Below are 26,939 nucleotides of genomic sequence, written 5' to 3' on the forward strand. Positions count from 1 at the left end.
TAGGAAAGTGAACAGAAGAACAAGGGGACACAATCTGAAGTTAGTTGGGGGAAAGATCAAAAGCAACATGAGAAAATATTATTTTACTGAAAGAGTAGATCCTTGGAACAAACTTCCAGCAGACGTGGTAGATAAATCCACAGTAACTGAATTTAAACATGCCTGGGATAAACATATATAGAATAGAACAGAATAGAACTTTTATTGGCCAAGTGTGATTGGACACACAAGGAATTTGTCTTGGTGCATATGCTCTCAACGTACATAAAAGAAAATATACATTTGTCAAGAATCATGTGGTACAACAATGATTGTCATAGGGGTCAAATAAGCAATGAAGAAGCAATATTAATAAAAATCTTAGGATATATGCAACAAGTTACAGTCATACAGTCAACATGGGAGGAAATTGGTGATAGGAATGATGAGAAAAACTAGTAGAATAGAAGTGCAGATTTAGTAGAAAGTCTGACAGTGTTGAGGGAATTATTTGTTTAGTAGAGTGATGGCGTTTGGGGAAAAACTGTTCTTGTGTCTATTGTATCCATTGTAAGATAAAATACAGAAAATAGTATAAGGGCAGACTAGATGGACCATGAGATCTTTTTCTGCCGTCAGAGTTCTATGTTTCTAACTGAACGTTGGCTGCTTGAAGATTTATGGATTTCTACCCCAAGAATGCCCCACTGGCTGGGGAATGCTGGGAGCTGAAATCCACACGCTAGAGTTGAAATTCACACGTTGGACTAGAGCAGTGATGGCGAACCTATGGCATGGGTGCCACAGGTGGCACGCGGAACCATATTTGCCGGCACGCAAGCTGTTGCTCTAGCTCAGCTCCAACGTGCTGTCCAGCAGATTTTTGGTTCGCACAGATGCTCTGGGAGGGCATTTTTGGCTTCCAGAGGGCCTTGGGGTATGGAGGAGGGTATTTGTATCCTCCCCCAGCTCCAGGGAAGCTTTTGGAGCCTGGGGAGGGCGAAACACGAATCTACTGGGCATACCAGAAGTTGGGAAACAGTCCATTTCCAGCTTCCAGAGGGCCTCCAGGGGGTGTGGGAAGCTGTTTTCGCATTCACATGATCGAAACATTTAAATATGTTAAAGGGCTAAATAAGGTTCAGGAGGGAAGTGTTTTTAATAGGAAAGTGAACACAAGAACAAGGGGACACAATCTGAAGTTAGTTGGGGGAAAGATCAAAAGCAACGTGAGAAAATATTATTTTACTGAAAGAGTAGTAGATCCTTGGAACAAACTTCCAGCAGACGTGGTTGGTAAATCCACAGTAACTGAATTTAAACATGCCTGGGATAAACATATATCCATCCTAAGATAAAATACAGGAAATAGTATAAGGGCAGACTGGATGGACCATGAGGTCTTTTTCTGCCGTCAGTCTTCTATGTTTCTATTCCCAAAGCATTGAATTATGGATGTGGGCACTGGCGCTTGTGCGATAGTGCACACCATAGTTCCCTCTAAGCTGAGCAGTGAGCAATCGCTCACTTAAAAATCATCATCAACTCAGAGTTTTCCAAACCTGCCCAGAAGCCGAGAGGGAAAGAGTGAGAGGGAAGGAGAGAGAGAGGAAGAGAGGAAGAGAGAGAAAGAGAGAGAAAAAAGAGAGGAAGGAAAAGAGAAAGAAAAAGAATGGGAGTAAGGAAGAGAGAAAGAAAATCAAAATCTAGTTTGAAACTAGCTCAACTATTTAAGTGGCATTTTGAGTTGCCCTATTATGAGCTCACTGTTATAGACACACAGTACAGTATTTTATTTTGAAATTCTCGGAGGCAAAACAGGGTGGGTTTTTTATTTGTTTGTTTATTTATTTATTATTTCTGTGCCGCCCAGCCGCTCAGACACTATACTTTTCTGCCCACCCCCCCAAAAAATTAGAGGGAACACTGGTGCACACCCACGCTTTTTTGGCACCCGAGGAAAAAAAGGTTTGCCATCACTGGACTAGAGGCTTGTTCTGAGAGAAAAGAGCACGGTTCCCCCCAATCTTCTTTGACTTTTCCTGATGCAATGCTTCAGACTCTTTCAAGAAACCGGGATTAATTTGCCAACAAGTTAATGATCTACAGCTTCCTGGTGGACCTCTCGACACAGACAAATGAAATTGCAGAAATAAAGATGCAATGATGTCTGCGCCTCTCCAGCGGCAGTGATAACACTAGAGAGACCAAGACACCCCCACAAGCATTTCTTTACATGGCTTATCGCTCCTAAAACCATAACAAACTATTTTATCAAAGCAGAGGCCCTTTGACAGCTGCCATGGTGACAGATCTGTTTTATGTGCTTGTGTCATTTCAAGAGAGGGGAATGCCTTTCACTTCGCCTCTCATTTAAAGTCTCCATTTGTCCCATAACTTCAGAAAAGTCAAAAGATTCTGCTTGGCAATTATTATCATTATTTTTAATTAATTGGATTTATTTGCCGCCCTTCTCCGAGGACTCAGGGCAGCATAATTATGCAATTATGACTCAATCAGGAGATGCAATTACATGGAACTGACCTTTCTTAGGGTCAGTGTGCATTTAGTATCTTCCCCCTTTCCTGACCATAGTGTGCAGAGTTGTCTCACTTATGTAAGAGAATAAAGACGGGCTACAAGAATGGTGGAAGGTCTGAAGCATAAAACGTATCAGGAAAGACTTCATGAACTCAATCTGTATAGTCTGGAGGACAGAAGGAAAAGGGGGGACATGATCGAAACATTTAAATATGTTAAAGGGTTAAATAAGGTTCAGGAGGGAAGTGTTTTTAATAGGAAAGTGAACACAAGAACAAGGGGACACAATCTGAAGTTAGTTGGGGGAAAAATCAAAAGCAACATGAGAAAATATTATTTTACTGAAAGAGTAGTAAATCCTTGGAACAAACTTCCAGCAGACGTGGTTGATAAATCCACAGTAACTGAATTTAAACATGCCTGGGATAAACATACAGAAAATAGATAAAATACAGAAAATAGTATAAGGGCAGACTAGATGGACCATGAGGTCTTTTTCTGCTGTCAGACTTCTATGTTTCTATGTTTAATAAATTAACTATGGGTAATCTTCAACTTACAACAGTTTAGTGACTGTTCAAAGCAGGGATGAAATGCTCCTGGTTTGCTCATGCCTGTGAGTCATCAGCAAGCTGGTTGCGAAGGGGGCGCAAGGTTGCACCCACCCGCCCGGATTATGTCATTTGGGTTCTTTTACCCTCTGTGCATGCACAAAGCTTTCTGTGTATGCACAGAGGGTAAAAGAACCCAAATGGTGGTATCCAGGTGGGAGGAGCCTCACCTCGTGCTCCCTTCGCGACCAGCTTGCTCGCCGATGACTCACAGGCATGAGTAAACTGGGAGTATTTCACCCCTGGTTCAAAGTTACAACTGCAACTTGCTTTACAGGGCTATGAAGCTGGCTTGTTTAAAGAACTGGGCATGGATAGCCTAGAGTAAAGGAGGGCCAGAGCAGACATGATAGCAATCTACAGGTATACGAGGGGTTGCCACAGAGAGGAGGGGATCATTTTATTCTCCAGGGCACCGGAGGGCCGGAGGAGGAACAACGGCTGGAAGCTGACCAAGGAGAGATTCAACCTGGAAATAAGGAAGAACTTCCTGACGGTCAGAACGATCAACCAGTGGAACAACCTACCAGCGGACGTTGTGAACTCCAATACTCTGGACATTTTAAAGAGGAAATTGGACTGCCATTTGGCTAGGATGCTATAGGGTTCCTGCTTAGGCAGGGGGTTAGACTTGATGACCCACATGGTGCCTTCCAACCCTAACAATAAATAAATAAATAATGAGTAAATTTTTCCACACTCTGCAACTGGGACAATGAACTGTTCTTCAGAGTTAGAACCAGACATGATATGGGTACTGAGATCAAAATATATGTACATTTTGTTCAAAACCTCCAGAGTTAAAATGGGTTCTATAATCATGACCTTAACAAAAACTGCAAAAAAATTAATTTAATTTAAATATTAATTAAATCAAAACTCCTTCTCCCAGGAGGAGGAGGAGCAGGGAGGAAAAACCTACATTTGTCTACTTCCAAATAATAAATTCTCTGTTAATGTATTAACAAGAGCATATACAACAAGACAAATTCCTTGTGTGTCCAATCACACTTGGCCAATAAAATTCTATTCTATTCTACTCTAACAAATCAATTCACTCTGTTAAAAATAAATTATTGGGGTGGATAGAAGGAGAGCGTTTAAATAAAGGCAAAGCGCTCTGTGCAGCCACATGAACTCAAGTATATCTTGTTTTAGTTATGAGGCACGCAACTAGCTTGAGAACATGTTCCGCTTTTACTTTATGAAAAGATTTTTTTTAAAAAAAAAAATCAGGATAATGAGCACATGGAACATCTCCAGAAACTTGATCTCTTACTACAGGCTTAAAACAAAAAAGAGAGGCAACAATTAGCACTAATCCTTGCAGATCCAGACAAACAGGTAGGGATGCTGCCCAGCTAATTCTACGTAGTTTTCTCTAGTTCTTAGATGTTCTTAGCTACCTCAATTTACTTTTCCTTTTAACCTGAACATATGGAACTATTTTTTTACTAATGACCTGGGAGGCAGCCAACTATTTTCTAAAAGAACCTATGGAGCTCAGAGATATTCCTGGAAATAAAGGATGTTGCAGAGATTGGTGTTTTGCCAACTTCCAATACATTTTTGTTTAAGTTTCTTTCTTCTTAAATGTATGGGACTCTCTTGGACACCAAGTAAGGTGCAAATGGAGACACCTATGAGTTAAACAGAGTTTCAGTATTATGAATACACAGGAATAAGCCAGTGGTGAAATCCTAATTTTTTACTACTGGTTCCGTGGGTGTGGCTTGATGGACATGGTATGGCTTGTTGGGCATGGAAGGAGAAGAATACAGTGTTCCCTCGATTTCCGCGGGGGATGCGTTCCGAGACCACCCGCGAAAGTCGAATTTCCGCGAAGTAGAGATGCGGAAGTAAATACACCATTTTTGGCTATGGACAGTATCACAAGCCATCCCTTAACACTTTAAACCCCTAAATTACCATTTCCCATTCCCTTAACAACCATTTACTCACCATTATTACTGGTATTCACCATTGAATAAGACACTTAGTGATCCTGATATTTATAAACATAATTATTTACTAACAATAATTTTTTTTTGTTATTTTTTTGCAAAAATTCTTAGTTTGGTGATGACATATGACATCATTGGGTGGGAAAAACCGTGGTATAGGGAAAAAAACACAAAGTATTTTTTAATTAATATTTTTTGAAAAACCATGGTATAGGCTATTCGCGAAGTTCGAACCCGCGAAAATCGAGGGAACACTGTACTGCAAAATGTACACTGAATTCCCTTACAGCTTCCAATGAAGCAATGAAAAAAAATACTTCATAGATAATATACAATTGTTCCTTTTACAGTAGTTCAGGCAATAATTTTAAAAAATTCTTGACGATACTCATCTTCCTAGTTTGGCCTTCATCTACATAGGGGCTACTGGTCTGTTTATTTGTGCATCACATTTAAATACATCTTCCTATTTTAACTTAAGGATTTAGGGGTAGTGATTTCTGACAGTCTCAAAATGGGTGAACAGTGCAGTCAGGCGGTAGGAAAAGCAAGTAGGACGCTTGGCTGCATAGCTAGAGGTATAACAAGCAGGAAGAGGGAAATTGTGATCCCGCTGTATAGAGCGCTGGTGAGACCACATTTGGAATACTGTGTTCAGTTCTGGAGACCTCACCTACAAAAAGATATTGACAAAATTGAACGGGTCCAAAGACGGGCTACAAGAATGGTGGAAGGTCTTAAGCATAAAACGTATCAGGAAAGACTTAATGAACTCAATCTGTATAGTCTGGAGGACAGAAGGAAAAGGGGGGACATGATCGAAACATTTAAATATATTAAAGGGTTAAATAAGGTCCAGGAGGGAAGTGTTTTTAATAGGAAAGTGAACACAAGGACAAGGTGACACAATCTGAAGTTAGTTGGGGGAAAGATCAAAAGCAACATGAGAAAATATTATTTTACTGAAAGAGTAGTAGATCCTTGGAACAAACTTCCAGGTGATGTGGGAGATAAATCCACAGTAACTGAATTTAAACATGCCTGGGATAAACATATATCCATCCTAAGATAAAATACAGAAAATAGTATAAGGGCAGACTAGATGGATCATGAGGTCTTTTTCTGCCGTCAGACTTCTGTTTCTATGTTTCTAACTTACTTTAAAAATATATGTAAAGGGCTAGTTCACATGTGGTAAACCATAATTTGATTTTAAATGGTGCAAGAACATCCCTCTGAATAATACGAATTACAATACTTTCTGCCCAATTTTCATAGAAGCCTGCCAGTTTAGTTTAGTTTAGCACACTTAAAACTGTTATTACACATTAGCAACAATTTACAATAAACTGAAATCAAACCAGAAAAAGCACAGAATTTGAACCTTGTTTGCTTAGACATCGGCTGAATGTTTCTTTTTTTAATGTGATCTGCAATCCACTAACTAAATCTAAACTCCGATTTATGCTTTGTAAAGTAACTTTAATTTCATGCCATTTCTAATTTGTAGAGCAGCTGTGCTACTCTTTACACCATAGGAGAGAAATGGATTAATCAGCTTACAGCCTAATTATTAAGTAAATAATACATTGACATAATTCATAATTGCAAATAACGTACTGAAAATGTAAATAATTAATATATGGACTAGATTAAGTAACAATGAGATACTGTATATAGAGTTTGCGCAAAGTTAACATTGTCTATTGTATTTAAATAATTAATTAATTATTATTATGATTATAATTATTATTATTTTTGTCTGTATGTGTTTTGTTTTGTTTTTTGTTTTTTTATTTTCCCTTCTGTTATGTTTTGTAATTGTGTATATGTATGTATGTATGTATGTACACCAGGGTGATTCGACACAAAAATATGTAACCCTTCCCTGGTGCAGAGCTGAAGGGATTGGATACTGTAGCCTAGAGGATAATTCTCTGCCTTACAAGGCAAAGGTTGCAGGTTCAAGACCCAGTGGGTATGGCTAGCTGATGAGGCCAAAATAAGGCTGAAATAGATCTATCCTAGTCTCCCTTAATTTTCAAATTCAGCAAAAAAACATGTGATATATATATATATATATATATATATATATATATATATATAAAATCAATAAAAAATTTTTTTTTAAAAAAATAGAGATATGTAGAGTTTGCTTTTTGATTCACCAGAGATGTAAATAAGAAGATAATGGTGTGTCGTGTAACCTTTTTTCTTTTTTTTTGTTTTCTTTTTTCTTTTTTTATTTCTTTTCTTTTCCATTTGTATGGTTTAATTGTTGTTCATTGTTTTGTTTTTAAATTGTACCATTTTATTTGTAAATAAAGTTTTTTTTTTTAAAAAAATATCAGTTTACAGCCTAACAAAACTTTATAGATTTGATTATTGTTGCTTTAACAAATGTATATATATCAGAACATGAACCTCTAGTTTCTAAGTGTCTTAGGAAAGGGGGGGGGGGAATGACTTTTTTCCTTTTCAGTTTAACTGATCAGGTGACTGATTTACAGGTTGGGTTTCCCCCCCCCCAGCCATGTTTGGCAAATGTTTGCCAAAAAAGGATAAAGACAATTGAAAGTCCCCTAACAAATGTTTTGTGTTTAAAAAGTGATTCAAAAATAGAATGCAAAAAGAACACCCTATTTAAGGTATTCTGAAGCTTGATAGAACTCTTCCTAGAGTCTGCGGAGAGGGGCGGCATACAAATCCAATAAATAAATAAATAAATAAATAAATAAATAAATAAATAATTAAACTGAATTGTTGGAATTGTCCTGCAGCAAATTGACTGTGGCGAGTTAAGAACATAAGAGCCATGCTGAATTGAGCCAAAGCCCATCGAGTCCAGCATTCTGTGTCACACAGTGGCCCACCAATTGTACAAGGGGATCTTGAGCAGAAAGAGAAGGTAAGACCCTCCCTTTCCCTGGACCCCCAACAAATGGTACTCAAGGGAATCCTGCCTGCCTCAACTAACATAGAGGCGGCACATGGATATCCATTTCAATAACCACCGATACACTTGGCATCCATGAATCTGTTTAATCCTGCCTTGAAGCTATCCAGGCTGACAGCTGTCACGACGTCTACTGGAAGTGAATTCCAGAAACCAACGACTCTCTGGGTGAAGGAATATTTCCCTTTATTTGTCCTCTTACCTATGATCTTTAGGGAGTGCCCCCTCGTCCTAGTATTGTGTGATAGAGAAAAGAATTTTCTCTATTCTCCTTTTCTATCCTGTGCATGATTTTATACACTTCGATCAAGTCACCCCTTAAACACCATATTTCAAGGCCGAAGAGACCAAGGCGTTGCAATCTGGTTTCATAAGGGAGGTGCTCCATTTCCTTGATCATGCTTGTTGCCCTTTTCTGCATCTATTCCAGGTCCATTTTTAAAAAAAAATAAAATAAATTTTTTAAATTAAATTTTATCACAACAAACAAACAAAAAATCTAAAGAAAAAGTGCCCTATTCCAGGTCCATTATATCCAGTTCCATCATTATATATATATATTAGTTGGCCAGGGTTAGTTGTTTGCGGTGAATTGTCCCATTCCAGGTGTTACAGACACTCAATCCATTTCCTATTTTCTCTCCTCTTAAACATAACAAAAGGATAAGTGGGTCCTGTAATGCCATATTATGATGTGGAGCAAACCTTATTTGGGAAATTTGAAGCTACACTAGAGCTTTTCAAGTTCAAGTCACTCAAAGATGTAATTTCATTTCTTCGTCCAAACAGAAACTGGACAACGCAGTAAAAGCAAATCCAGAGCAAGTGAGAATTAGCCAAGAACATGGTTCTGTAAACAAAGTGAGCACGCTCGGTTTTTCAGCCTCAGGCTTTGCCATAAATTGCCCAGAGTCATCTCGCCTTGGCTGCTTCCTCCTTCCCAACCCACTCATATAATTCAGAGGGCTTTTCTTTTATCAAGGGACTTGAAACTGTAAGCTATTTTTGAAGTATCCAGTGAAATCAATTATTTCTGTAGCTTTCAGCACTGGAACTATTTATATTATTTTTCTTTTTTAAAAAAGAGGAAAGAAAAAAACAACAACACACACTGCACAAGCTATCCGAATTCAAACTGAAACACTAACAGCTACAAGATGATCAGAATGACGCTCCAGACTGATACAAGTACAGCGATACCTTGTCTTACAAACTTAATTGGTTCCGGGACGAGGTTCTTAAGGTGAAACGTTTGTAAGACGAAACAATGTTTCCCATAGGAATCAATGGAAAAGCGATTAATGTGTGCAAGCCCAAAATTCACCCCTTTTGCCAGCCGAAGCACACATTTTTGCGCTGCTGGGATTCTCCTGAGGTTCCCCTCCATGGGAAACCCCACCTCCGGACTTCTTTGTTTTTGCGATGCTGCAGGGGAATCCCAGCATCGCAAAAACGAGCGCTTCACTGGCAACGGAAATCCGGTGGTAGGGTTTCCCAGCGAAGGGAGCATCAGTGAAATCGCAGCATTGCAAAAACACCGAAGTCCTCGAAACCCCACCTCTGGACCTCTGTGTTTTTGCGATGCTGCGATTTCACTGAGGCTCCCTTCGCTGGGAAACCCCACCACCGGATTTCCCTTGCCAGTGAAGCGCCCACTGGCAACGGAAGTCCGGAGGTGGGGCATCCCAGCGGCGGCGATGGGTTTGTAAGATGAAAATAGTTTGTAAGAAGAGGCAAAAAAATCTTAAACCCCGGGTTTGTATCTCGAAAAGTTTGCATGACGAGGGGTTTGTAAGATGAGGTATCACTGTACATCTTTTTTTTTAAAGCAAAATTAATTTTAATGTTATTCAATACAAACATGGAATGACACATTCCACATCCTACACATATCTAAAAGTGAATTAGCCTCAAGACAAAAAGAGTGGGCTCTATTTATTAACGCAGTGCAGTTATGATGGGAAAATATGATTCGGAAGATACATGTTGAAAATATCTTAAATCAAATACATCCTTTCCTAGGCCTGTGTGGCAGCTGCAGAGGGAACTGTGGGAGCCCAAGAATAAATACATCTTTGAAGATGTTCCTGGTAGGTGCTACGTGTGTTCCTATGCATGCTCCATATCACTTATGACTATTAAATTCGGAGTTTTGCATAAGCCTAAGTTTGAATGCATAAAGTAGAAATGCTAATAGAAGAACACTCCCCTTTCTAACCATCAAGCTTTCATCTCCACGTCTCTCTAGCTCAGTATTTCTCAACTTTAGCAACTTTAAGATGAGTGGACTTCAACTTCCAGAATTCCCCAGCCAACCATGTATGAGGATATGAGCTCCAGATATCTTAGAGTTGTCAAACGTTGAGAAACATTGCTCTAACGACTTATTTCCGTGGCTCCACTGTGTTATTGGATAAATAAGGAGAAAGATAATATTGGAAAATACGCTGGAGGTGGGGAAGGAACAAAAAATGGCTGAAGATCATCTCATCTCATTTGAAAACATGTGTCTCATTTGTTCTAGCAACAATATCCCTTTCCACTCTGCAAGCTATTGTTCCAACTAACTTTTTACCGAATACAAGGGGGTCTATCTAGTTTAACCAAAAACTCAAGCTAAATATAGATGGGATCCAATCTGGGTCGGTCACTGGGACCAGAGGTTTGGGTCTTCTTGATCAATTAGGTCACAAGGAGTTGCCCTTCTCCAGGTCAGATAAACTTCCACAAGGCTAAACCAGCACGCTGCTCTTTTATCTGTAGCACTAATTGCAGCAGCCCCACCCAACCACAGGTGGCCTCACTTATCTCCTGTAATAATCCTTCAGTTGTTCTATGCATCCCTCTACGCATGCGTGGGTCCATCATAAATTCTTGTTCAGAATCCAGGGATGATAAGCATGATTGATCTCCTCCTGGGCTGTCTGCCAAACTCCCCTCTTCCCTGCCACTCACGCTTCCTTCATCAGAGAAACCTTCGTCGGGAGATTCTATTGGGAGCAAAACAGGCCTGTGGCATGTGGATGTTTCCCCCACATCCACCTCCACATTCCTTGGGGCAGGAGCTGGGCCAGAGCCAACCACAACAGCTGCCATACACATGCACACCAGCCAGCTGCTCTCCCCGGGTTTTGGCACTCTGGCACATGCGCTCCAGTTTCAGCACTCAGTGCCAAGAAGATTAACCATCACTGTCTTATGACTACCATATGTCTGAAGCACCAGAGTATAAGATGCATCTTAGTTTTGGGGAGGAAAATAGGGAATAAATAATCTGCCTACCATCTGGCTAGCGTCTTTAGTCTGGTCGCTTTACCTTATTGGAGAGAGTACCAATGAAAGAGCCTGCAAGTAAGGTAAGAGCTGGGAACATTGTTACCACCTGGTCAGGGCTGGAAAGAAACTTATTCGGAACAAATAGAACAATGACAAAAAGCCTACAAAGACTTAGAGCTGGAAAAATATTCTTTGGGGAGAGTAACAATGAAAAAGCCTGCAAGATAAGAACTGGGAAGATCGTTAGCACCTACTTAGGGCTGAAAAAAACACCTTTGAAAAAAAGCTACATTCAGAGTATAAGACACACCCAAATTTTCAGCCTCTTTTAGGGAGGAAAAAGATGTGTCTTATACAGTGTTTCCTCGATTTTCGCGGGGGATGCGTTCCGAGACCGCCTGCGAAAGTCGAATTTCTGCGAAGTAGAGATGCGGAAGTAAATACACTATTTTTGGCTATGAACAGTATCACAAACCTTCCCTTAGCACTTTAAACCCCTAAATTGCAATTTCCCATTCCCTTAGCAACCATTTAGATTATTACTCCCCCTGTTTATTTATTAAAGTTTATTAAAAAAATATTTATTAAAGGCAAACAAAAGTTTGGCAATGACATATGACATCGTCGGGCGGGAAAAACCATGGTATAGGGAAAAAACCCATGAAGTATTTTTTAATTAAGATTTTTGCGAAGTTTGAACCTGCGAAAATCGAGGGAACACTGTACTCCAAAAAATACAGTATTTCTCCTTATATTTCAAGTTGCAAAGTGATGGGAAACGAAGCTACCCAATTTTCATCAATTTTGTCATAAACGTTTAGAGGCACTAAAGTAGGGAATCTGAGGTCTGGTTCAATCAAATCTCCTTCTCTGGAGTCAAGCATGCTTATTCAACTGAGACAGTGAAATCAACTTACGCAGTCTTGCCTTCACTGTCATGCTTGGTTGCGTTGGCTCCCTTTTTGCTCAAAAGGGAAGCCACTTTCTCCAGATCTGCATTCTCCACAGCTTGGAGGAGTCGGTCGTCATTCTTATTCCACTCATGGGTCTGTAAAAGGGAAAAAAAGGTTTCAGGGGATTATTATTAGTATTATTATTATTTATTAGATTTGTATGCTGCCCCTCTCCGTAGACTCGGGGCGGCTCACAGCAGTGATAAAACAATATACAATAACAAATCTAATGTTAGAAACATAGAAGAATGACGGCAGAAAAAGACCTCATGGTCCATCTAGTCTGCCCTTATACTATTTCCTGTATTTTATCTTACGATGGATATATGTTTATCCCAGGCATGTTTAAATTCAGTTACTGTGGATTTACCAACCACGTCTGCTGGAAGTTTGTTCCAAGGATCTACTACTCTTTCAGTGAAATAATATTTTCTCACGTTGCTTTTGATCTTTCAGCCAGCTAACTTCAGATTGTGTCCCCTTGTTCTTGTGTTCACTTTTGTATTAAAAACACTTCCCTCCTGAATCTTATTTAAACCTTTAACATATTTAAATGTTTCGATCATGTCCCCCCTTTTCCTTCTGTCCTCCAGACTATACAGATTGAGTTCATTAAGTCTTTCCTGATACGTTTTATGCTTAAGACTTTCCACCATTCTTGTAGCCCGTCTTTGGACCCGTTCAATTTTGTCAATATCTTTTTGTAGGTGAGGTCTCCAGAACTGAACACAGTATTCCAAATGTGGTCTCACCAACTCTCTATATAAGGGGATCACAATCTCCCTCTTCCTGCTTGTTATACCTCTAGCTAGGCAGCCAAGCATCCTACTTGCTTTTCCTACTGCCCGACCACACTGCTCACCCATTTTGAGAAATCACTACCCCTAAATCCTTCTCTTCTGAAGTTTTTGCTAACACAGAACTGCCAATGCAATACTCAGATTGAGGATTCCTTTTCCCCAAGTGCATTATTTTACATTTGGAAACATTAAACTGCAGTTTCCATTGCTTTGACCATTTATCTAGTAAGGCTAAATTATTTACCATATTACAGACCCCTCCAGGAATATCAACCCTATTGCACACTTTAGAGTCATCGGCAGATAGGCAAACCTTCCCTACCAAACCTTCCCCTATGTCACTCACAAACATATTAAAAAGAATAGGACCCAGAACAGACCCTATTAAGAGTCTAAAATAATAATTTAACATTAAAAGCCTAAAAACCCCATTATTTAAAAAGCATACACACAAACATACCATACATAAAACTACACAGGCAAGGGGAGATGTCTCAGTTCCCCCATGCCTGATGGCAGATGTGGGATTAAGAAGGTGAATAAAGTATTCCTTAAATTGTACTTCGGTTACACGTTGGCTTCACCCTAACCCTAAATAAATACTACTGTATGCCTCTGGCTTATACACTTTCTTGCATGAGACAGAATCATCATGAGAATGACAACAATTGTCCCTCTTTCATATTTATCTCTAGTTATGCTAATCACAATGTTTGGACATTTACTATAATGATTCTTGGATTAATTAATAAAGCTTGGATTTGGGGACCCTCTGATTCCCTTTGCTATGGGAAACCCTTTGATTCTCCATGCCTAACAGGATATCTTATTTTAATCTGTTGGAGTTTTTATTGGGGGGGAGAGAGAAAAATCTCCAAAAATTGATAGAAGTTGACGGTCCTTAGGTGTGCAACCTAAGCACTAATTTTTCCCTTTCTTTAAATCCATTTCTCATTTAAACTGTCTAGACCAGGGATGGTGAACCTTTTTTGCTTTGCATGCTAAAAAGGGTGTGCTAGCATGTGTGCACATGCCCACACCCCTTCCCTTTCCCTCACGAATGCGCACCTATCTGCGCTGCCCCTGCGCATGCACATAGGCCTTAGTGAAGCCTGGTACGGGAAAACGCATTTCTGGTTTGCCATTGTGCTGGTTTTTTTGCACCCCGGAGGGCACAGGGAAGCTTCCTGAAGCTCCTGGGTGCAATGGACAAACCGAAAGTTCAGAAAACGCACTTCATATTTGCCGTTGTGTTATTTTTTTGCACTCCGGAAGGTCCAAGGAAGTTTCCTGAAGCTCCAGAGTGCGAAAAAACCCAGCACAATGGGCAAATAGGAACTTTGGAAAAACGCACTTCCCATTGTTTTTGCCTGGTTTGCCCATTGTGCTGTTTTTGCACTCCGGGGTTTCAGGAAGCTTTCCTAAACCTTCCAGAGTGCAAAAAACAGTACAATGAAAAACTGGAAATGCATTTTTCCAAACTTCCAGCTTGTATGTTGGGTGACTTTTTTTTTTGCCTCCGAGGCTTCAGGGAAGTTTCCCTGAAGCATCCGGAGGGCGAAACAGCCTTTCCCAATGCGGAAGATCATCTGGTCAGCAGGCGCATGTGGTGCTGGAGCTGACACAGGGCAAAGTCTCACATGCTCTCTGTTATGGCTCTGCGTGCCACCACAGCTCTAGACTGATGATAGTAATAGGACATCAACTTAATTTTATGTCCTCTTCTTGGGTAATTGCAGAAAATTGCACCACAGTTATAGTTAGCTGAGTACTAAATTTCAGTGTAGCAATTTGGAGAATCATCAAGGACCATAAAAAACGTTTTTTGAGCTAATTAGCTGTACATCTCTATCTTAAGGTTACACAGAGCTAAATCATAATTAAAAAAATTACTTCCCCACAATTTGTTTACAGGCACTGTTTGGAAAGTCGTGGTACTGCATTTTTGAAAGCTCAATCTTGAAAAAAAAATCTGGTATTTTTTTTTATCCTGTTGACCCAGAAGAATTCACCGGAAGTGGACTGCCAAAACATGTTAGAGAAGAAACTTCCCATGTACTCTGGCCTTTCGCAAGTTGGTCCACATGGAAAAGTTAAGGGCGGAGATGCCTTTGGTTGAAAGCATCTTCAATTCACAAAAACAAACACGAAGCCTACATTAAACTCAGCCTTCAAAAAGAAATGCGCCCTTTGGTGCCTTGATTCAAGTTGGGTTTTCGTATAAACAGAAGGCCATGCCAATCTTTCACATCCACAGACGTTGCAAATATTTATACTAATATTTGCAACATTCAGTGAGACAATGCTGTTCGACAGCTTGGCTTGACTTTAATCCATTAGGGAGTTTCCATCACTACTAACGAACTACAGATTCTGTTGCAGTTGTAAGCCAATCCTGCGGCTTAAACACAAAAGCCAAAACCTGAAAATGAGAAAGTTTTTTTGGAACAAGCTGCTACGAGCCAGCTGCTGAGGTTCAACTCGGCTGTTACCGCCTACTATTAAAATGTGGAGCAATTAATGAGCCTTTTGCTGGAATTTGGCTACCTTTTGGAAGAAGACACTCTAACAGAATATTCTCTGACTGTTCAACCTGCTTCGTTCATTAACTTATGTCCTGCAAGATTACCTAATTCTATATCGCTTACTGAGCATTTTGTAGCTACTCAACCTCATCAATGATTCCGCCATTTCTAAAAATGGTCTATATTCTGGAACAACTTGCCACTTGGAGTTAAATTGGCTTTCTTTTTTACAGTCAGTTTAAAGTAGATCTGTTTGCTCCAGGTTCCCCCCCCCCCCACTGAATTTGTATGCTACTTTCAAATGTTTTTATGTGTTAAATAGAGCTTTGCTTTTAAACTATCTAAGCCACCTGGATTTGGGGGAACATAAATTTGCCAGATATATTAACCTAGAGGCAAAGATAGTTGTTTTATTTTATTAGAAGGCAAGGGTGTGTCAAACTCAATTTCACTGAGGGTCGCATCAGGGTTGTGTTTGACTTGGGGGACGGGCGGGGCCAGGGGGCATGGCCAGCTTAGCATCACTCGTGTCAGGAGCACTTGTCGTGGCCCAAGCTCTCTGCCAGCAAAAACGGGCTTCTAAGCTCCATTTTCAGCTGCAACAGCCTCCTGCAACCCTCTGCCAGTGAAAATGGAGCTTGACAAGACTGCGCATGGTACTCCCGAGCTCCATTTTTGTTGACAGAGGTACCACGGGCTGGTCTTTCGCTGTTTCCATGGTGGCCCAACAGGCCAGATCTAACGTCCTTCCTGGAGTCCACGTTTCGGCCGGCCAGGAAGGACGTGTCCGTGACGTCAAAGCTCCGCCCATGGAATTCCCTATTGGGATTCCCCACCTCTGTTTGAGCCTCCCGACCAGCAGACAGCTCCACGGCTCTTTTGCAAAGCTGACAGCCGGGCGGCGGGGCTTCTCGGCGTCCTCCCGAACCCAAAACCTGAACCCGAACTTTTGCTGAATTTCCAGGTTCGGTGTTCGAGAGAATGCCGAGAAACCCCCTGGCTGTTTCAAAAGGCGACAGCTGGGCGGTGGGGCTTCTCGGCGGCCTCCTGAACGCCGAACCTGGAAGTTCGGCAAAAGTTCGGGTTTGGCGTTTGGATTCGGGTGGACGCCGAGAAGCACCCCAACTGTTTCAAAAGGCGACAGCCGGGCGGCAGGGCTTCTCGGTGGCCACCCGAACCTGAACTTTTGCCAAACTTCCGGGTTTGGTGTTTGGGCGGCGGGTTCGAAAGACGGAAAAAGTTCGTAAGAAAAGGCAAAAAATTTCCGAACCCCGGGTTCGTATCTCGGAAAGTTTGCATGACAAGGGGTTCGTGTCACGAGGTACTACTGTATTTGCTATTATTAGTTTGGTGACCAGAACATCACAAGTATTGCTTATAAAGAAAAGCTTCTCATTTTAAATGAGAATACAGAGAATTGTTTTCCTAGCATTTTGAACATGTCAGATACAAAGTAAGCATTTGTTCTCTTAAGCTTTCAGAAGCCAAGGAAGTTTTTAATCTACTCTGATGCCAGAAAGAAAGAAAAAAGACCCAAGAGGAGTTTGTGAAAGCTTGCACTTGCTCTCAATCCTGTACTCTACAGGCAACATTGAAAGCTCAATTGATGCATCCAAATTACCACTTTGCTAGTACATTCTTTCACCTCTCCACTACAACTCTGTTTCTAGTTGTTAATTAGACAAAACAGTGAATCTTAGAGCAACATTTGAATTAAGGTTCTGTACCTCAAGTTGGTGGAGTTAAACCAGGAGTATCAAACTCAAGGCCTGGGGGCAAGATCCGGTCCGCAGGATGTTTAGATCTGGCCTGGAGGGCTGCCCTGGAACCAGCACAGTACCGGTCCATGGTTCCTCTGCGAGTGAAAACGGGTGGCCCTCTCAAGCTCCGTTTTCACTGGCAGAGGGTTGCAGAAGGCTGTCGCTGCCAAAACGGAGTTCAAGAGCGCATTTTCATTGGCAAAGCCCTTGGGCTACCACAGGCGCCCCTGACACGAGTGACGTTGAACTGGCCATGCCTACTCTGGCCATACCCACTCCGGCTCTTGAGGTCGAACACAACCCTGATGTGGCACTTAATGAAATTGAGTATGACACTTCTGAGTTAAACAAGCATACAAAATCCAGGACCTGTTATTCCCTCTAGAACTGATATTTCAAGGATCTTCAGAGACCAGTTGTATTTGCTGGGGCCGCTGTGGTCAATGCCAATCATGTGAGCTTGATTTCTGGCTTCCCCTGTCATTTTCCTACAAGCAAAGTTATTGGAGAAGTAGCAGGAAGTCAGACTTCACTCCTGCTCCCATTGCCTTCTTCAAGGAGCTGGTGGAACATCACAAATACGTACAGCTGCAGAATCTTCAAGGAACTATCCTTCAAATACCCTCAAGATTCTGGACAGGTTAGGTATACAATTTTGGGTACATTTTAGTTAGCAACATGTAGTTTTGATTTATTTTAAAGCACAAATAACAATGTCTAACCAGATACATTGGTACCTCTACTTACGAACTTAATTTGTTCCGTGACCAAGTTCTTAAGTAGAAAATTTTGTAAGAAGAAGCAATTTTTCCCATAGGAATCAATGTAAAAGTAAATAATGTGTGCGATTGGGGAAACCACAGGGAGGTGGAGGTCCTGTTTCTTCCCAGGAGATTCCTAGAGAGGCCCCACGGAGGCTTTCCCACACCTTTTCCGGCCCTGTTTACTCCCAGGAGATTATTTATTTATTTATTTATTTATTGGATTTGTATGCCGCCCCTCTCCGGAGACTCGGGGCGGCTAACAGCAACAATAAAGCAGTGTACAATAGTAGTCTGATGTTAGAAACAATTAAAAACCCATTAATATAAAAAAACCAAACATACATACATACCATGCATAGAATTGTAAAGGCCTAGGGGGAAGAGGGTCTCAATTCCCCCATGCCTGACGGCAGAGGTGGGTTTTAAGCAGCTTATGAAAGGCAAGGAGGGTGGGGGCAATTCTAATCTCTGGGGGGAGTTGGTTCCAGAGGGCCGGGGCCACCACAGAGAAGGCTCTTCCCCTGAGTCCCGCCAAGCGACATTCTTTAGTTGATGGGACCCGGAGAAGATCCACTCTATGGGACCTAACTGGTCGCTGGGATTCGTGCAGCAGAAGGCGGTCCCTGAGATAATGTGGTCCGGTGCCATGAAGGGCTTTATAGGTCATAACCAACACTTTGAATTGTGATCGGAAACTGATCGGCAACCAATGCAGACTGCGGAGTGTTGGTGTAACATGGGCATATTTGGGAAAGCCCATGATTGCTCTCGCAGCTGCATTCTGCACAATCTGAAGTTTCCGAACATTTTTCAAAGGTAGCCCCATGTAGAGAGCATTACAGTAGTCGAGTTTCGAGGTGTTGAGGGCATGAGTGACTGTGAGCAGTGACTCCCGGTCCAAGTAGGGTCGCAACTGGTGCACAAGGTGAACCTGGGCAAACGCCCCCCTCGCCACAGCTGAAAGATGTTTCTCTAATGTGAGCTGTGGGTCGAGGAAGACGCCCAAGTTGCGAACCTTCTCTGAGGGGGCCAGTGATTCTCCCCCTAGGGTAATGGACGGACAGATGGAATTGTCCTTGGGAGGTAAGACCCACAGCCACTCCGTCTTGTCTGGGTTGAGCTTAAGTTTGTTGACACTCATCCAGGCCCCAACATCCTCCAGGCACCGGCACATTACTTCCACTGCTTCGTTGGCTGGACATGGGGTGGAGATGTATAACTGGGTATCATCGGCGTATTGATGATACCTCACCCCATGCCCTTGGATGATCTCACCCAGTGGTTTCATGTAGATATTAAATAGTAGGGGGGAGAGGACTGACCCCTGAGGCACCCCACAAGGGAGAGACCTAGAGGTCGACCTCTGACCCCCCACTAACTGCGACCGACCAGAGAGGTATGAGGAGAACCACTGAAGAACAGTGCCTCCCATCCCAACCCCTCCAGCCGGTGCAGAAGGATATCATGGTCGATGGTATCAAAAGCCGCTGAGAGGTCAAGAAGCACCAGGACAGAGGACAAGCCCCTGTCTTGGGCCCGCCAGAAATCATCCATCAACGCGACCAAAGCAGTTTCCGTGCTGTAGCCGGGCCTGAATCCAGACTGTTGAGGACCTAGATAATCAGCTTCTTCCAAGGACCGCTGGAGCTGAAATGCCACCACCTTCTCGACAACCTTCCCCATAAAGGGAAGGTTGGAGACTGGACGGTAGTTATTGAGTACAGCTGGGTCCAGGGAAGGCTTCTTGAGGAGGGGGCGCACAAGTGCCTCCTTATAAGGGGCCGGAAAGGACCCACTCCCCAAGGAAGCGTTGATAATCTCCCGGACCCAGCTCCGCGTCACCTCTCGACTGGCCGAAACCAACCAAGAGGGACATGGATCCAGTAGACAGGTGGCAGAACACACAGCTCCAATGGCCCTGTCCACTTCCTTAGGTGTCACCAAGTCAAACTCCTCCCAGACAGATGGACAAAGATGTTTAGCCCCAGTCACTTCGACTGACTCGTTGTCAGTCGACTCTGTTTTACAATTGGAGTCGAGGTCCGCTCGAATCCGAGCAATTTTATCAGCGAAAAACGTGTTAAAATCCTCAGCACTACTCTGCAAGGGCTCCCCAACTCCCCCCTGGTTAAGAAGGGAGCGGGTTACCCTAAACAGAGCGGCCGGGTGGGATTCCGCTGATGCAATCAAGGTGGCATGATTCGCGCATCTTGCCGCCTTGAGCGCCACTTTGTAAGTCATAATATGAGCTCTTACAAGTGTTCGATCGGATTCGGACTTACTCTTCCTCCATCGCTTCTCTAGACGTCTCTTCTGGCGTTTCAACTCCCGGAGCTCCTCGTTAAACCATGGAGCTCTGCGGGGTCTAGGGCCGCGGAGAGGTTGCAGCGGCGCAATTCGGTCAAGGGCCTCTGCTGCAGCCTTGTTCCAGGCCTCAGCCAGAGACTCTGCCGAACTGTGGACGAGTGCATCTGGAAGAGCCCCAAGTGCCTTCTGGATCCATCAGGCGCCTGGGGCGGAACAACTTAATCGGTTCCGCCTCCCTGCGAGGGAGGATTGGAGCCAGGAAGTCAAGGCGCAGCAGAAAATGGTCTGACCATGACAAAGGTAACACTTCTAAGCCCCTTAATCTCAGACCATTACTCAGTTGCTCAGAGAGGAATACCATGTCGGGTGTGTGCCCCCCCTCGTGAGTCGGACCCTGTACTACTTGGGTCAGGTCCATGGCTGCCATGGTGGCCATGAACTCCTGTGCCAGTCCAGAGGACCCGCCGAGTGATGGCAGGTTAAGGTCCCCCAAGACAATAAGTCTAGGGAACCCCACCGCCAGCCCGGCCACCTCCTCAAGTACCACAGGCAGGGCTTGTGCCACGCAGCTGGGAGGCAGGTACGTGAGAAGCAAGCCCACCTGAACCCCTAAGTCCAACTTCACCAGGAGGGACTCACAACCTGCAATCTCCGGAGCAACGAGTCTGCGCAGGCAAAGGCTCTCCCTGGCTATAATAGCCACTCCTCCCCCCCTTCCCTGGGGTCGGGGTTGATGCCATATCTGAAACCCGGCTGGGCAGATTTCAGAGAGAGGGACTCCTCCCTCCGGGCCCACCCAGATTCCTAGAGAGGCCCCACGGAGGCTTCTCCCTGCCTTTTCCGGTTACCATTTCGGAGGCTCAAGTTTGTAAGTGGAAAATGGTTCTTGAGAGGAGGCAAAAAAATCTTGAACACCAGGTTCTTAGCTAGAAAATTTCGTAAGTAGAGGTGTTTCTAGGTAGAGGTATCACTGTATTAATCCTAGGTCTAGAAAGCTTAGAACTACGACTCCTAAAACACGATCTAAGTATTGCCCACAAGATCACATGCTGCAACGTTCTACCTGTCAATGACTAGTTCAGCTTCAATCGCAACAACACAAGAGCACGTAACAGATTCAAACTTAGTATTAACCGCTCCAAACTTGACTGTAAAAAATATGACTTCAGCAACCAAGTTGTCGAAGCGTGGAACTCATTACCTGACTCAGTAGTGTCAACCCCTAACCCCCAACATTTTTCCCTTAGACTATCTACGATTGACCTCTCCAGTTTCCTAAGAGGTCAGTAAGGGGCGTGCATAAGTGCACCAGTGTGCCTTCCATCCCCTGTCCAATAGTCTCTCCTTATCTCATTTATCTTTTCTTCCTTTCATATATGTTCTCCTATACTTTTATATGGGGGAATTGAAACATCTCCCCCTGGGCATGTTTAATTTATATATGGTATGCGTGTGTGTATGTCTGTTAGTATATGGGGTCTTTTAAATCTTTAAACATTTTAAAATTGTTAGATTATCTATGATTTGTTGTTACATGTTGTGAGCCGCCCCGAGTCTTCGGAGAGGGGCGGCATACAAATCGAATAAATAATAATAATAATAATAATAATAATAATAATAATAATAATAATATCTTTTCTTCTATCCTTTTCTTTATTTATATTACTACATATCTATTCTCTTCAATGTGTATTATGTATTGGACTAACTAACTAACTAACTAACTAACTAACTAACTAACTAACTAACTAACTAACTAACTAACTAACTACCTTAATAAATGTACTAAACTGGAAAGTGGAGTTGATTTTCCCAGCCTAGGGTGTAGCTTTATTCACACACCAGTCTGTCAAGTATATGGGCTTATCATTTTTTTCAATAAAAAAATAAAGAAAGAAAAGGTCTCGAGCAGAGCTTTGTCCTCAAGAGAGAAGCATAGAATCAGGGTGGAATGTATACAGCCGAAGTTTAATCATTGTAAATGACTCACCTTGGAAATGCGTAACGAAGGGTTGACTGCCTATCTGACTTCTGTGTCAGTCCCTTGCCACCCTCTCCAGCTAACCTTTCATCTAGCAGTTCCATATTGAATTATTCTATCTTCCATAGCAGTGATGGCAAATCTTTTTTTGCTCGGGTGCCAAAAGTGTGCGTGCATGTGTGATAGAATACGGGCGTGTGCCCACACCCATAATGCAAAGTTCTACCCTGTGCATGCGCACAACCCCTGCGCTGCCCCCCTGCGCATGCACACAAACCCCTGTGCTGCCCCCTGCACAAGCCTCACTGATGACTCTGGACTTCTGGTAGACCCGTTGGGCTGTTTTTCACTCTCGCCAGGGTTCAGGAAGCTGAAAAGGTAGAAAATTAGCTGGTCAGCGCACATATGCATGCAGGAGATGACATAGGGCAACGTCTCGTATGCCCTCGGATACGGCTCCATGTACCATCTGTGGCATGTGTGCCATAGGTTCACCATCACCGTTCTATAGCCATGGTCTGACAGCACGCAAAGCATTGCCCCAAATCAGCACCAGTGTGCATGTGTGTGCTGGCCAGCTGATTTTCGATCTTCTGAAGGGCTTATGGGGAGGCCATTTTTATCTTCCCTGGGCTTCAGGAAAGCCTCCGGAGCTTATGGATGGTTGGGACGGGCCCAACGTTTCTGAACTTTCCGGTAGCAAAAAACAGCCCAATGAGGCTTCAGTGAGGCCTACCGGAGGTCTGTAGGCTTCAGTGAGGCCTACCGGAGGTCTGTAGGCTTCAGTGAGGCCTACCGGAGGTCTGTAGGCTTCAGTGAGGCCTACCGGAGGTCTGTAGGCTTCAGTGAGGCCTACCGGAGGTCTGTAGGCTTCAGTGAGGCCTACCGGAGGTCTGTAGGCTTCAGTGAGGCCTACCGGAGGTCTGTAGGCTTCAGTGAGGCCTACCGGAGGTCTGTAGGCTTCAGTGAGGCCTACCGGAGGTCTGTAGGCTTCAGTGAGGCCTACCGGAGGTCTGTAGGCTTCAGTGAGGCCTACCGGAGGTCTGTAGGCTTCAGTGAGGCCTACCGGAGGTCTGTAGGCTTCAGTGAGGCCTACCGGAGGTCTGTAGGCTTCAGTGAGGCCTACCGGAGGTCTGTAGGCTTCAGTGAGGCCTACCGGAGGTCTGTAGGCTTCAGTGAGGCCTACCGGAGGTCTGTAGGCTTCAGTGAGGCCTACCGGAGGTCTGTAGGCTTCAGTGAGGCCTACCGGAGGTCTGTAGGCTTCAGTGAGGCCTACCGGAGGTCTGTAGGCTTCAGTGAGGCCTACCGGAGGTCTGTAGGCTTCAGTGAGGCCTACCGGAGGTCTGTAGGCTTCAGTGAGGCCTACCGGAGGTCTGTAGGCTTCAGTGAGGCCTACCGGAGGTCTGTAGGCTTCAGTGAGGCCTACCGGAGGTCTGTAGGCTTCAGTGAGGCCTACCGGAGGTCTGTAGGCTTCAGTGAGGCCTACCGGAGGTCTGTAGGCTTCAGTGAGGCCTACCGGAGGTCTGTAGGCTTCAGTGAGGCCTACCGGAGGTCTGTAGGCTTCAGTGAGGCCTACCGGAGGTCTGTAGGCTTCAGTGAGGCCTACCGGAGGTCTGTAGGCTTCAGTGAGGCCTACCGGAGGTCTGTAGGCTTCAGTGAGGCCTACCGGAGGTCTGTAGGCTTCAGTGAGGCCTACCGGAGGTCTGTAGGCTTCAGTGAGGCCTACCGGAGGTCTGTAGGCTTCAGTGAGGCCTACCGGAGGTCTGTAGGCTTCAGTGAGGCCTACCGGAGGTCTGTAGGCTTCAGTGAGGCCTACCGGAGGTCTGTAGGCTTCAGTGAAACCTGTGCGCATGCGCGGGGGGAGGGTGCAGGATGGTTGTCCGCGCATGCATGGGGAGATGGCGTTGCATTATTGGTGTGGACACGCATACGCTATCGCACGCACAGCTACTCTTTTGGCACTTGAACAAAAACAAGGATCGCCATCACTGTTCTATATCTTGAAAGTAAGGTTGTACATTTAGGCAAGAAAAACAAAAAACACAGGTACAGTATATGTGGTACCTGACTCAACAGTAGTAACTATGAGAGGGATCTTGGAGTCCTAGTGGACAACCATTTAAATAGGAGCCAGCAGTGTGCAGCAGCTGCCTAAAAAGCCAACACAGTTCGAGGCTGCATTAACAGAGGGATAGAATCAAGATCACGTGAAGTGTTAATACCACTTTATAAGGCCTTGGTAAGGCCACGCTTGGAATACTGCATTCAGTTTTGGTCACCACAATGCAAAAAGGATGTTGGGACTCTAGAAAAAGTGCAGAGAAGAGTGACAAAGATGATTAGGGGACAGGAGGCTAAAACATATGAAGAATGGTTGCAAGAACTGGGCATGGCTAGTTTAATGAAAAGAAGGACCAAGGGAGACATGATAGCAGTGTTTCAATATCTTAGGGGTTGCCAATGAGAAGTCAACATATTCTCCAAAGCACCTGAGGGTAGAACAAGAAGCAACGGATGGAAACTAAACAAGGAGAGAAGTAACTTAGAACTAAGGAGAAATTTCCTGACAGTTGGAACAATTAATCAGTGGAACAACTTGCCTCCAGAAGTTGTGAATGCTCCAATGCTGGAAGTTTTTAAGAAGATGTTGGATAATCATCTGTCTGAAGTAGTGTAGGGTTTCCTGCCTAGGCAGGGGGTTGGACTAGAAGACCTTCAAGGTCCCTTCCAACTCTTTTGTTATTGTTATTATTAAATTAAACATATTGACCAAGATGGCAACTTGTGGGTTGAGGATTGTATACAGCACAACTTTGGAACATTAAGACTTGTGGATTTCAACTCCCAGCCGCTAAAGTTTAAACAAACTTTAAAGTTTGTTCAGCCAGCTTTGCTGGTATAGAGCATCTTCTGCTGTTTTGAAAAATGGTGGAAATTTTAAAACTTTTTGAAATAAAAAATATACGAAAAGGCATTGTACATAGTCCTTGACGTATGACAGCAATTGGGATCTACTGTAAATTTCCATTATTAAGCAAGACTGTTAAAAGGATGCATTGTACATAGTCCTTGACGTATGACAGCAATTGGGATCTACTGTAAATTTCCATTATTAAGCAAGACTGTTATTAATTTTAAACTTTTTTGGCCATATTTGTTAAGTGAATGTCACTACTGACTTTGTTTGTCAAAAGCTGGATAAGAAGGTTGCAAATAGTGATTACATGATTCCGGAAAGTAGCAAAGACTGTAAATACAAGTTGGTTGCCAAGTACCTGAATTTTGATAAAGTGAACATGGAAATGTGGCAATGGTCATAAGTGCGAGGACCAGTCACAAGTCATTTTTTCAGTGCCATTGTAACTTTGAATGTTTGCTAAACAAAGTTGAGGACTACCAATTTTTGTCTTTAGAAAAGCACAAAAAAAGTGCTCATTTCACACCAACTTTCCTTCCCATTGCATCAACAAAAAATAACTATCAGACAATAAAAAGTTATTGATTTAAAGGACAGCCTTTTTTCATGGCCTTTTGAACCCTGATAAAATATTATCAAGATAACCATTTGAGTGTCTAGTTGAAGACTACCAGTTGCACTTTCCATGTTTCAGCAAGAAGAAAAATCAAGAATTTCAAAACTGGAGGTTAATAAAGGTTTTTAGACAAGATATCACAAGCCAGGGCTATTTACTGAACCGGCAGGTTGTATTATTTTTAGTTCATAGTCAAGTTATCATTTGATAAGCACTTATCAATGGACTTTGCTCCCTTTCTTGTTAATTGTCTTCAAGAATCTAAAGAATGCAAGGCAAGCTGTAAATGCCAGTTTTCCAAACTGGATTAGCAATGCCTCCCGGAAGTCAGCGTGGGTCAACGGACTTCTCACTACTGTGTGTTTGCATGTGTATGGGCAAACACAAGAAACCACTCACCCATGAACTTATAAAACCTCATATAAATTCACTGAGTCCTTTTGGAATTTGTCTACAGCTTGGTATTATGGATATTATTTCATTCTTTCTTAATGGAGATCAGTAGCCAATCCACAGGAACTGAATTGGGGTGATTATATTTGCTTTACTAAGACGATACTGTTTTTATTATAATATGAATTAGAAGGTATTTTAAAATGTATTGAAAAATTCGTATGGAGGGAAAATATATATATATTTTACCCAAATAGCCAATTTTTAAGTAGGTCCCGGTTTAGAGGATACCAGGTTGAAGAATCTTGCTAGAAATAAGCAAATATTATATCTAATCAACCACTCAGAGCAGAAATAGCAGTGATAAGGCCATTATCATTTTACATTATCACCTTACAGGACAGGTTGACTTCATGATGGGAAAAGTTCCTAAACATTCAATTATCTGCTCCCAGTGTTAATTCGTTACTAAACAAGCAATTTGGTAAATGGACAGCCCATTTTTTTAAAAAAAAACTCACATAATTGTTAGATAATAACTTAGCAAACAAGACAGGCCACAACCCCACAACTTTGCCTCAGTAACCAATTGCCAG

At 42.9% G+C, this 26,939-nt stretch overlaps 1 protein-coding gene across 6 annotated transcripts in view; it reads right to left on the reverse strand.

Moving 5' to 3' along the window:
• The window catches only part of RAI14 (retinoic acid induced 14), a 193,476-nt gene that overhangs the window by 59,029 nt on the left and 107,508 nt on the right, over positions 1-26,939 (reverse strand). For all 6 annotated transcript variants that reach the window (XM_070743458.1, XM_070743454.1, XM_070743456.1 and 3 more), the window contains one exon: positions 12,245-12,375. In XM_070743458.1, the coding sequence (XP_070599559.1) occupies positions 12,245-12,375 (131 nt within the window). The remainder of the gene's footprint in view (positions 1-12,244; positions 12,376-26,939) is intronic.

The sequence above is a fragment of the Erythrolamprus reginae genome, chromosome 2 (assembly GCF_031021105.1).
Source record: "Erythrolamprus reginae isolate rEryReg1 chromosome 2, rEryReg1.hap1, whole genome shotgun sequence".
NCBI lineage: Eukaryota > Metazoa > Chordata > Lepidosauria > Squamata > Dipsadidae > Erythrolamprus > Erythrolamprus reginae.